Here is a 12,262-nt window from a genome sequence, read left to right as displayed (position 1 = left end):
CTAGGACAGACTTCAAAAGCTAGAGAAGCCTTGTCTCGAGAAACAAAAAACCAAAGTGCTCTTCCTTCCCAATTCTCCTTCCATTCCCAAATCACTGCTGGTTAAGTGTTTGTAAACAGACACTTAAAACACAAAATATTCTGTTTTACAATATAATGAGAAGCTTTCGTGAGGGTGACACTTTGACAGCTCATTATTAACCAATCATATTCCATTACCCACACAACTCATTTCCTTTTTAACTCCCAAGCCACTGACAGCAATCGTGCCTACTTTAGTCTGTCTGCTATCTGCGCTCCTAGTCAGCTTCCGATCCTATCACCCTTTGGGGTCTCAGTGTCAAAGAGCTGCCGCGTATTTCAGAACGACAACATTTGCCAGGTGCCCAGAAGAGGAAAGCTGGACTAAAAGTCAGATAACGGCAAATATAAACTCCACAGCGTTTAGAGCAGGGATCTCCAAGCAGGGACTCGTGTGGGAATGAAATGACCCTTTCACAAGGACCTCAGGTCAGATATCCTGCATGCCAGAGATTTACATTACAATTCCTAACAGTAGCAAATTACAGTTATGAAGTAGCAATGAAATAATTTTCTGGTTGGGGTCACAATGTGAGGAACTGTATTAAAGGGTCGCAGACTAGGAAGGCTGAGAACCACCGGTTTAGAGTCTAGTAAAGACGCGGCTGGGAATGTTGGACTTCCCTAGCAGGACGCAAGCCCCTTGATCTGACCACCAGCGAATGAAAAGGAAAGGACTAAAGAAGAGCAAGTGCCCGGCGACTGACAGCAAGGACATTTAACCCAGCTCAAAGCAGCAAAGGCCTGAACACAAGTACAATTAGGTGGGACAGCAATATGGAGCTGGGAATGGAGAGACAATTTAGGTAGGAAATTCTGCACAATGAGGAGCACCCTGGAGATGCTGAGAGCTCAGCAAGGATAAGAACAGTCGAACGCACCTGACGGCATTTTACAGAAACTGAGCTGCACCTCAACAGCAAAGTGATATGACCAGGTGTGTACTTAGATCTCGTTACCACTCACTTTCATGAATTGAAAGATCATAGATCTGGGGTTGGGGCGGTGAAGGAGGCAACTATAAACAACTCAGGCATGATATGGTAACCCAAAAGTAAATAAAGACACAAAAGACAATGGCCTGAACTAACCAGAGTTGGCAGCTTGCTGGGTGGGAATGGAGGACAGAATTCAGAAACCCAGCTTGACTCACTGCATACAGACGCATGGAGACAGGAAGTTACAGACAAAGGCAGGGGAAGAACACCAAGTTTGAGCACACACCGGAAAGGAGGTGTGTCGTGTAACAGTTTCCTCCCAGGTGAAAACCTTCCATCCTGCAGGGAAGCTCCTTAATAGGGAAGGCAAACACTCAAAACGCTTCAGGAAGTCCCTGAAACGGCCCAGATTCACTAGGCCCCTCCCTGAGAGTAAACAGTGAGAGCTGAGAGGGAGTGGAAGCAGAGCTGCAAGACTGTCAAAGCTGAAAAGCTACTAAGACAACTCAGACCATAACAACTTCCCGAAAGAAGCAGAAACTAGCCAAGCTGCCTGGAAGGGACACTCTCCGGCCTGTAGGCTGTGTAGGCTGTGTAGTGTGCTCCAGGTTCCCATAAATGTGAGCTGTCACCTATGCTGAGGTGGGCTTTGGCGATACAGCTGCCTTTGAGTCACTCCTGATCCTGTCAGTATCCACAATAAAACTCACTGGCTCGGCAAGTTGGAATGTAGTGATGCCATCCATCCTTTGGTCTGCCGTGGGCTCCCTCTAGGTGAGCAGACTTGTGTGCTGTGCCTCCCGAGGAAGAACTGTGACACACATTATGTCAGGAATAGCTAAGTATGCAGACCTACAATAGAGTCCCAAACTCAGACTCTAGCCTAGAAACAGATACTAGGAACAAACAAGGCAATTAGCAAAGCCGGTGCTAGGTGTGCAGGGGGCCTGAAACTAGGCAGGCACTGCAGTTAGTAACAGGAGAACCAGGACAATACCACGGAGGAAGAAACACTGAAGGATAGACTCTTAAACTGCAGAATGGAACAAAGGTTAAGGAAGCCATGCTTGGTCTGGGCTTTTAGAGAGCTTTTCTAGGCTAACAGCTAACTGGTGGACTAAAAGCAAAGGAATCCTCGATGCCTTGTTCCTTACAGGAACCGTAGCCACTGTTCTCCTGATGCTTTCGGGGTGGCCCTCTCCACAGATGTCTACACAGGCGCACACACACTTACTTTAAAGTACTTCTGAACTCAGCACTAATTTGGGGTTTCATCTAGGAACAGACCCCTACACTCTGCCTATGGCTCAAATTCAGCTCTGCAGGCCTACACACAACTTTTAAATCATATCCTTATCCTCTCCATCTGAAGTTATATATGTATGAATAAATCCAATTCTCTTTTTTAATGATTTATTTTTATGTGCACTGGTGTTTTGCCTACACGTAAGACGGGATGAGGATATGAGATCCCTTAGAGTTACAAATAGGTGTGAGCTGCCATGTGGGTGCTGGGAATTGAACCGGGATCATGAACGACTGGGTTTTCTCTAACCTGAATAAATCCAATTTTCTTGCTACAGATTCAACAATCAATATGCCTTACTACAATTCCCTCTAAAAGAAGTTACCTTTCTGTGTTCAGAATCTCAGCCATATTATCAATTTCAAATAGAAAACTACTTCCATATGTCACTATCTCTCTCCACTTTCAGCCAATCCATCAAACATTCTGCCGAGTAGTTTTTCCTGTATTATCAATCTGAATATATTATCACCCTACAAAAGCAAACAACAAAAACCTGCCTGCTTTGTTAATGCCCACAAAATGACGTGTAAACTCTTTATTTTAGCAAAATAAAAGAACGTGAGACTTTCAACTGCCGTGCCAGCTTATCTTCCACCTGAGCACAGCGCCTCGGTGAGATAGCTCAGCACATCAGTGTGAAGGAGAAGCCCCCATTAGCCCAGCTGACCCATGTGAACACTTGTCTCCCCACTGAGGGCATTTGGAGAGGCTGTAGGTACAACCTACTGGAGGAAGCACACCACCGGGTGCCTGCTCCACCTGAAGCCGGCTCTCTCTGCTCTGGCCTTGTGGTCACAGATGGGGTCTCTGTTTCCTGCTCCTGCTGCAGCGCCTGCTGCTTACTACCGTGCTTCCCTGCCACAGTGGGATCTTACCCCTCTAGAACCATAAACCAAAATAAACTCTTTCTTCCATGAACTTGCTTCTGGTCATGGTGTTTTAACTAACACAAGGATTAAGGCCCTTGATCCCAAGCATAACCACCTCACCTCAGTCCCCAGGAGAGAACTGACTACACAGAGCTGTTCCCTGATCTCCACAAGCACCAAGGTACGTGACCCCCACAATATACGCAAAATAAACAAATAATAAAAACTTGTAAAGCAGCAATATCATCCAATGGCTCTACTCACAGACTACTGAATATTCCATACAAGCTAATTTTCCAATAATCGTTTTTAAGAGGTTTTTTCTTTTGCATGAGTTGCATGCGTGGGGTGGGGGAGGGGTGCAGGGGTGCCAGGAAGAGGCACTGGGTCCCTGGAGCTGAAGCTACAGGCTGCTGTGAGCCAGAGTGTGAGTGTTGGGAACTGAATTAGATCCTCTTCAAGAGCATCAAGTGCTCACAGCCACCGGGCGTCTCTAAGTCTCCCCACCCTCCTTTCCACCATTCTCCCACCCCCAAAATGCCTTTCTCCGTCATCCCCACATCTAAACAAAACTGGTCTTCCAGACCCCAATTTTTTTAATAGTTATTTATTTATTATGTATACAATATTCTGTCTGTGTATATGTCTGCAGGCCAGAAGAGGGGGCACCAGACCTCATTACAGATGGTTGAGAGCCACCATGTGGTTGCTGGGAATTGAACTCAGGACCTTTGGAAGAGCAGCCAGTGCTCTTAACCACTGAGCCACCTCCCCAGTCTTGTGTCTGTTATCTTTAAGAATCAATATTCACCAGTGATTCAGCTAGAAAACAACAGCAAAGCAACCGCTCTCCAGAACTGCTCTCCAGAACTGCTCCACATAACAAGCCAGTGAAAGTGGCTCTGAATTAAATATTTACTAAAACAATAAAACTGAAGCAGCATGATGGTTACATCCAGAATATAGTATATTGTCTTTATTTTTATCTACATTACATTTTTCATTATAAAATGTTAAATTTTTCAATCTATAGTTCAAGAACATAAAGTGTACAACATAAGGATCAGTCTGTGTTCAAAGATAAAAGAGATTTGAAGTTACAAAGTAGATGAGTGGATAAGACATAGCTTTGTTTACTACATACAAGATATTGTAAAATAGTTCCTACTTGCTATTTTTATTCTAGCAAAAAAATAAAAACTTTTATTTTTCCATAGCCTATTTTAGACAGTTCATCTATAATTTGTAAAGTTTAATTCACCAAGGAAGGCAGAAAAGTTGAGATTTATTATAATCAATGTAAAACCTTTGAAATACTCATTTCTTTCAAAAAGCTAGTACAGGGCTTTCAAAGTGGCTCACTAGGCAAAGGCACTTCCCACATCCATCACCAAAGCTCAACCCTGGGGCCTGCACAATGCAGGGGCTGAGGGACTCCTCCTGAAAGCTGTCTTCTGACCTCTACACACATGCTGGGGCACATGCTTACACATACACACATGCTAGGGCACATGCATACACATACACTCATGCTAGGGCACATGCATACACATACACACATGCTAGGGCACATGCATACACATACACACATGCTAGGGCACATGCTTACACATACACACATGCTAGGGCACATGCATACACATATACACATGCTAGGGTACATGCTTACACATACACACATGCTAGGGCACATGCTTACACATACACACATGCTGGGGCACATGCTTACACAGCTCCATCTATACACAAAAATGAGTAAATATTGTTTTACTTCTTAAACAAAAGCTAGAACATAGCAACATTTTATACAAGTATATGCATGGCATTTTCAGACACCAGGAAGTCATATGCATCTCAAACTCCAGCTACGGGTGCACACCCTGCATCAGGTAGAAAAGGAAGGCTGGGAATGCTCCTCCCTTAGGAGCAGCTACGATGAAAACCAAGGAGCAAGAGTGGAGCCAGAGAGGTGGCGCAGCTAAGAGCACCGGCTGTTTTCTCAGAGGACTGTAATTCCAGTTCCTGAGATCTACACCCTCTTCTGGCCTCAGGCACCAGGCACACACATGGTATAATACCATACAGAGTAAATAAATAAATGTCAGGCTCCTATCACCCCAGCAATCACACTATGAAAAGGTGACATCATCCCTTAACGAGTACGTATGCCTCTCAGTCAGAACAAAGACAACAACAAAAAGTAAAATGGTAGCTGCTTTGGCGAGCAGGACAGAGACAAGATGACAATCTTGTTTGCTTGCGGCACTGGGGTTTGAACCCAGGGCCTTTGTGTTTGCCAATCTTAGACACCATAAACAGGGGCTGGAAACGGGAGGCAGTAGGCAAAGAGGGCAGAACGCCCACATATTCCTGAGGAAAATTCTCTAGAATGGCCCCAGGCCCAGGAGTTCCCACAGAGAAAAGGGAGGGCTTGAGATGAAAGCAAGGAAACTGACTGAATGTATCAAACAGAGAGCGAGATCTGTGGCTTTCTTCTCCCCCGCTCACCAGAACCCAGCCACCTGTATCTGTGACGCATGACCACAAGAGACTGTGCTTCTGAGGGAAGAGTAAGAAGTCACAAATGGGAGAGACGGAGCCAAGTAAGGCTGGTGGCCTTCTAGGAAGAAACCACTGCCTCCCGTGTACCCCTGAGAAAGGCCGTGTGAGTACACACAGCTGGGAAGGACACACCTGCAGACAGGGAGAACTGACAGGCTCAGAACCCTCATCTCAGGCTCCCAGCGTCCACAACTATGAAGAAGTTAATTTCTGCACACTAGGCCGCCTAGTCTAGGTGAGAAAGCCGTTCTGTGCAGCATTCGCCCCCCCCAAAAAAAAACAAAAAACAAAAATGAAGTTTAGTCTGAAGAAGCAGAGTGCTTAATCCAGAAAAAACCAGAACAGACAAAGCATGAGCTGGGTGAGTAAGCCCTGCACATTCGTGCTCGGGGGCTTTCCATGAGTCTTGGTAACTTTCTCTAAATATGAAAGAACTGCTAAAAATAAGGCAGACTTGAGGGCAGCCTCCAAATAAATGAGACCAAAACAAACAGGAAAAAAGATTAGTAGAACCAAAAGCAAGGCAGAAAACAGAACATTTCAAAGAAACTATAATTAGCATCCTTGAAGAAATAACAGAGATGCTAAGCCCGGTTTTAAAGAAAGGTATTACAATATAGGGAGAAAAACGTAAGTGCTTACACTCTTCTTTTTCTTTAAAGCTGAAACTGTAAAACTCAGGAGAGGGCTGGCAACCCCGAAACAGAGCGGACAACTGCAGAGATCGGCTTCTCTACACACCAGCATCAGAGCGGACAACAGAGCTCATCTGCAGACTTTCCGGGGCCGGCGGCCTGAGAAAAACCCCAACAGATGAACAAAGTGGGGGGGGGAATAAAACCCCCAAAAAACTACAGTTTCTACATATTCCTCACAGTGCTGCTAGTAGAAAAAGATGAAACTACGAGAGTAACCTACCGGAAAAAGGAACCCAACAGCAAGGAAAGCACTTGGGGCGTCAGTGAGCTCAGGCCCAGGGCAGACAGCTTATGCACAGGCCTTTAAGAGGAAGCGACCCGGACGCGATCAGGAAGAAGGGACAGAAGGGACTGTCGTTTACATGGAAAATTATACGAAGCAGGTTAGCCGCCGCTGGAGGGTACAGAAACACTTCTCTAGAAGCCGGGGGTGGGGAATACAACAGGTCACCCCAAACCTTAGCGAACTATCACCTCTCAGAAGAGCCGATCAGGATGAGAACTCTGTAGGACTGGGAAGGTGGCACAGTGGGCAGGCAGCCTGCTGCTCCCCATGAGGACTTGAGTGTGACTGTTACCCCAGCACTGGGGGGCAGACGAGGGATCCACAGAGCACTCTGGCCTGTCAGCTTAGCCACAGACAAACGTTCTGGTTCGGTGAGAGATGCTATCTCAAGGCAGTGAGGTAAAGAGCAATAGAAAACACCCAAATTCCTCGTCTGACCTCTGTATGTGCATGCAGCACACATAAAACACACACTGCATGCACTTACACCCAACGACACAGACACAGACAGAAAACACTCCACCACTGGAGTGTGTGAAAGCGCATGACACCCTCGGTACACCATTCTTACAGTACACCATTCTCACGGCATGCCATTCTTACTTTCCACTTTTATTTATTTTTTTTAAAGGACAGAGTCTCACTAGGTAGCCCAGGCTGGTCTAAGACCCCAAATCCTCGGGCTCCCTCTCAAATGCTTGAATTAAAGGCACGCATCATCGTGCCTAGTTCTATACTTTTCAACTTTTCAATTCAAATGTCACTTGGTGTTAAAGAAAAATTTAGTAGTTCATCTAGTTATTTTGTAATTTTAAAAATTCAGTCCGATGGTGGAGCAATGGTGGCACACACCTTTAATCCAGAGTCAGAGGCAGGTGAATCTCTGTGAATTCAAGGCCAGCCTGGTCCACAGAGTGAGTTCCAGAAACCCTGTCTCAAAAAAAACAAAACCACTCTTAAGAGGAAGATGACAGCCGTTCTAAGGCCTGTCAAACTGCACAACACTATTGAAGCCCTGAAGCCTGCGCACAACAGCTACAGCCCATCAGCATCCTTGGAGACGACAGGCACATACCGCGGCAGCTCTGTGCACAAGGTGCCTACATTAGGGACTTCTTAATCTGTTCATTGATCCCTCCTAGCTTTAAAGGCGGGTTAGGACTGACCCACCTTTAATTTACTGTAGGGTTAGGAAAATTAATAGCCATGCTTCAGACTCAACAACCATTAAATGTTGTGTCAGATTGTTTCAAATACACATTTATTCTATCTGAATGCTTCTGTTAGGTAAATGAAGCTAACATCTAGCTGGGTGTGATGGCCCAAACACAAGATGTATTGGTTCACACCCGTAATCCCAGCACTAACTGGGCTGAAGCCAGCCTGTTTGTTCTACATGATAGTTGGCCAGCCAGAGCTACAAACAACACAACAAACAAAAGCAAATAAACAGTTCTAAAGATGTTTAAAACCCATATGTAACACAGGAGCAATGCTTAATACAGATGCAGAACTGAGATCTAGTTATTTTTTCTTTCTTTCTTTTCTTTTTCTTTTCTTTTTTGACAGGGTTTCTCTGCCTGGCTGTCCTGGAACTTGGGCTGAAGACCAGGCCTCAAATTCAGAGATCTATCTGCCTCTGCTCCGCCCACTCCCATCTCCTCCCAGTGCTGGGATTAAGGTCACGTACCATCACTGCCCAGCAAGATCTAATTTTCTTAAATGTCTTTATACCTAATTTCTGGTACTTGGTCTGTTAAATCAATGTGCTATATGTAACTAGGGGTTACTGAACTAGTACCGCCAACTTAGGGACTCATTTAAAGAGTATATCCATCAAACAACAATCACTTATTCTTTCACTAAGATTTGTATAAAACACACCGAAAAGTAAACACTGCCTATATTTGCAACAATCTATGAAACAAATATATCTAAAATCTTGTTACTTTGTTATCACTTTTTTGTTAAAGCACAACCTAGATGCAGTTAAATTCAAACTCTAGAGTGCACCAAAATACTGAAAAGCTATTTTTTGCTTTGATTTTAATTTTTTCCCAAAAAAGTGTCGCTTCTAGCCAAAAAATAAATTATTTAAAGTTAATAGTTAACATCTAGCTACAAGTAGTGGCCCCACCTTTAATCCCAGCAGACAGATCTCTGACTTCGAGGCAGCCTGGTCTACAAAGTGAATTCCAGGACAGCCAACACTACTCAGACAAGCCCTATCTCAAAAAAACAAAACAGAAAGAAAGAGACACAGAGGAAGAGAAAATAGTTACCATCTAATCATTATCCCACACGGGTCATGGGAAAGTATCTTTCCGACCTCTTAATATAAAAACTGTCACTGCTTATACTTAAAAGTAACAGGCAGCCCACAATAGAAGGGCTTTAGGTTCGGGATTACTGCATTTCTTTGGAGGGGCACACTTATGTCACAGAAGACCTGGAGGGTAGAGGACACCTTGTGGGAAGCTGGGTCCCTCCATTCTGTGGGTCCTGGGGACTGAATCCAGATTGTCATGCTACGTGGCAAATGCCCAAACCGTCGCAACAGTCCCCAAAAGGATTTTAAACGTCATTTAAGACTGCCAAAAATTTATCTTTAACAGCCACTTCACCATAATGGTCATATACATTTGTGTTATAGATATATATTTATATGTATACTATACATGTGCGCTATGTTGTAAGCCAATACCGTTTCTTAAAACGCTCATTTCCTTTCGCCATTCGAATACTCCAAAAATGCGGTTAATTTCTGCAGCGATTAAGAAGAAGCAAACGGGAAGCTTACACAAGCAAGACCGATTCCAAACTGCACATGGATGGACTCTGAAGCACTTTATACCTTAAACTTTCTGTTTAACCACTGCGACATAAACATTTAAAATACTTAACCACCTAAAACTCCAGCGCAAAAGAAAAATAACTGTCACCCTCAAAGCCTTCCTGAAGCAAAATCTAGAAAACTGGAACCGCGTTATAGTGTTACACTGGGAACAGGGGCACAGGTCCAGTCGCTTGGCTCACATGCAGAAATTGACATGGGTAGCATGCATGCCTTTAAATGATGAATATATTCTATTCAGATAATTTTTCAAGATCTAAGCTACCAGGAGATCAGCAAGGCTAAAACTGCTTGGCATTTCACTTGCGTTCCAAAACAAAACAGCACTTCCAAACACCGTGCGACAATGACAATGTATATTTATGTAACCTCGTGATCACGTAAAGATCTAGTTTCCGGCTCGTCCACTTTGTATTACAGTCGGATCGCCACATAGCCACAGATAACTAAAGACTCTTTAGGAAACACTGAAAACTATAGCAGCTAACGTTACAAAAGCATACAGGAAAAAGACCTTTAAGAAAACTGCCCATTTGTTATACAGAAACACTTTGTAGTCACTTGACTTGGCCATTAAAATAAAATTTAAAAAAAAGTCAAGGTATCTGATTTTATCATTTGCTGCAGAAGGGAGAAAGAACATGAATACTCCTGAAGGGTAGTATTTAAAACAAGACCACTCTAAACACTTTAAGAACAAGGAGCAGTTCGAAAAGTGAAAGGCGGGCACCTTAGAAACCAAACACTCGGTGCCGCGCGCACTACCTCACTTCCCTAATAGGGATGAAAACGTCCTGGTCCCGGACGCTTCCAGCTTCTGCCGGTACACCCACTACGCACGCACTTTCTTTCTCTCTTTTCTTTCTTCTTTTCATTTTCTTTTAATTTTTTTTTTACAGGATTTTCTGGCATTGGAGGCTACGTCGCCAGTACGAACCCTGCGACCCTTCCGATCTCTAAAGACCGCTCTCCTTTCGGTCCCTAGCCGACTGCGCCCAGGCGGGGAGTCCTCCAGCCCCGTGCACGTCCCGCGGCGCCCTAACCGGGAGTCTCCGCCACCCTCCCTCCCTCGCTCCGGCCCGCGCCCCGGCCGCTCCCCTGCCCCGGCGGCACCCACCTCGCGGCGGCGGCGGGGGCTGCAACGACGGCCTGGCCTCGCCGTTCTCATCCCGGGCGGCGCCGCCGAGGCCGTGCCTCCGCTTCTCCCGTTCGCGCCGGTCCTTGGGTCTGCGCGGCTTGGCGGCTGCGGCGGCGGCGGAGGAGGAGGAAGGCGGCGCGGCGGGCGGGAGCAGGACGTGCTGGGGCCGCGAGTGCAGCAGCGAGGGGGCGAGCAGCAGCGTGCGCGGCAGCGGCTGCGGCGGCGGGGGAGCGGGGGCCGCGGAGGCCGGCGGGGAGAAGCAGCTCCGGGCGGCGGCCGGGGACGAGGAGGCGGCGGCGGCGGGCGCGAAGCTCCAAGCCGCCGGGCCGCCGTAGCTCGCAGGCTGCCTGCCGCTGCCGCTGCCGCCGTCGCCGTTCACTCTCCGCGGCGCCTTCCGCTCCTCGGTCCGGACCTTCTTGGCGGACGCCGCCCCCGGAGGCTCCCGCGAGGCGGGCTGCAGCTTGCCGAACGCCTCCTTCTCCGAGAGCGCGGCCACAGCGCCCGGAGCGGGGTTCGGCGGGGCCGCCATCTTGCGCTCCTCTTGTATTTACTCTCGTCCGCTCCCCGGCGCGGGGCACGGGGCGGGGTCTCCAGGCCCCGGCCGAGCCGCCATTGGGCGCGCTCGACTGAGGGATCCTTGAACTCGCCAATCAAAGGCGCGGACACGGGCCGTCGGGGCGGGACCAGCGAGCGGGCCTTCGGCGTAGGTCAGAGGGCCTCTCGGCGCGGCTGGTGGCGGAGCTCCCGGGAAGGAGGGTGTGCGGTCGGCTGTCGCCCGAGGAAATCGGGCGTCGCGGGAAGAGTCCCGACGTCTGTCAGAACCGAAGTAGCGCAGCCATTCGCCCCGGAGACTTTGCCTTACTTGTACCGCTTTCTCTTTCTGCCATGATCGGCTCGGGTCCCTCCTGCCTCTGCACGTTCTGCAAACCGCGTTGTTCATCTCGGAGAAAGATCGGTCGAGAACCCGATTGACTGGAAAGACTAAAATGGTGCAGAGATGCCTTGTTTTAATTGATGTCGTACCTGTTAGTGCTTGAAGAGAGAGTTTCCTGCAGAGCCGGAACTTGGATCATTTGGAGCGGGAAGATAAAAATCACTTTAAATTGAGCTTGAGTGCTAAAGGTTTTAACTTTAGTTGTACCTTTACAACACACCAGGAAAAATCTGCTAGCGATGTTTATAAGTGTTTGAAAATCAAGTTAGATTTCTGTATTTCAGAGTGCGCCAAGCATGTGCTTTGACTTCTGTCTCACAAGATAAGGAATTCGGAATTAGGGAGGTGTGGGTTACAGCACCGTGAAAGCCTTAGTCAGAGCGTGCCTCTTAGATCCTGAATGAGACCAGAATCTCTGAAGGCTGGATGAAAAGATAACAAGTGACAAATTAGCTCACCAGGGGAAAAATTGTGTGATTCTTACGAACAGTGACTGTTACTTTCTGCAGAGTTTACAGTTACCGCTCAAGAATATTCTACTGACTTCAGGAAATTAGAATACTTTGTCACTTTGTTACCTCTTTTACTCTCATC

General features: G+C 46.8%; 1 protein-coding gene across 1 annotated transcript in view; it reads right to left on the bottom strand.

The window, feature by feature from the left end:
• Positions 1 to 11,304, bottom strand: part of Rsbn1l (round spermatid basic protein 1 like) — a 46,377-nt gene extending 35,073 nt beyond the window's left edge. The window contains exon 1 of the mRNA XM_085684271.2: positions 10,714 to 11,304. Within this exon, the coding sequence (XP_085540397.2) occupies positions 10,714 to 11,263 (550 nt within the window). The 5' untranslated portion in view covers positions 11,264 to 11,304. The remainder of the gene's footprint in view (positions 1 to 10,713) is intronic.
• Positions 11,305 to 12,262: the final 958 nt, after the last annotated feature.

This window comes from Myodes glareolus, chromosome 27, assembly GCF_982192425.1.
Source record: "Myodes glareolus chromosome 27, mMyoGla1.1, whole genome shotgun sequence".
In the NCBI taxonomy this organism is placed as follows: domain Eukaryota; kingdom Metazoa; phylum Chordata; class Mammalia; order Rodentia; family Cricetidae; genus Myodes; species Myodes glareolus.
This window is presented reverse-complemented; position numbering and strand designations above follow the sequence as displayed.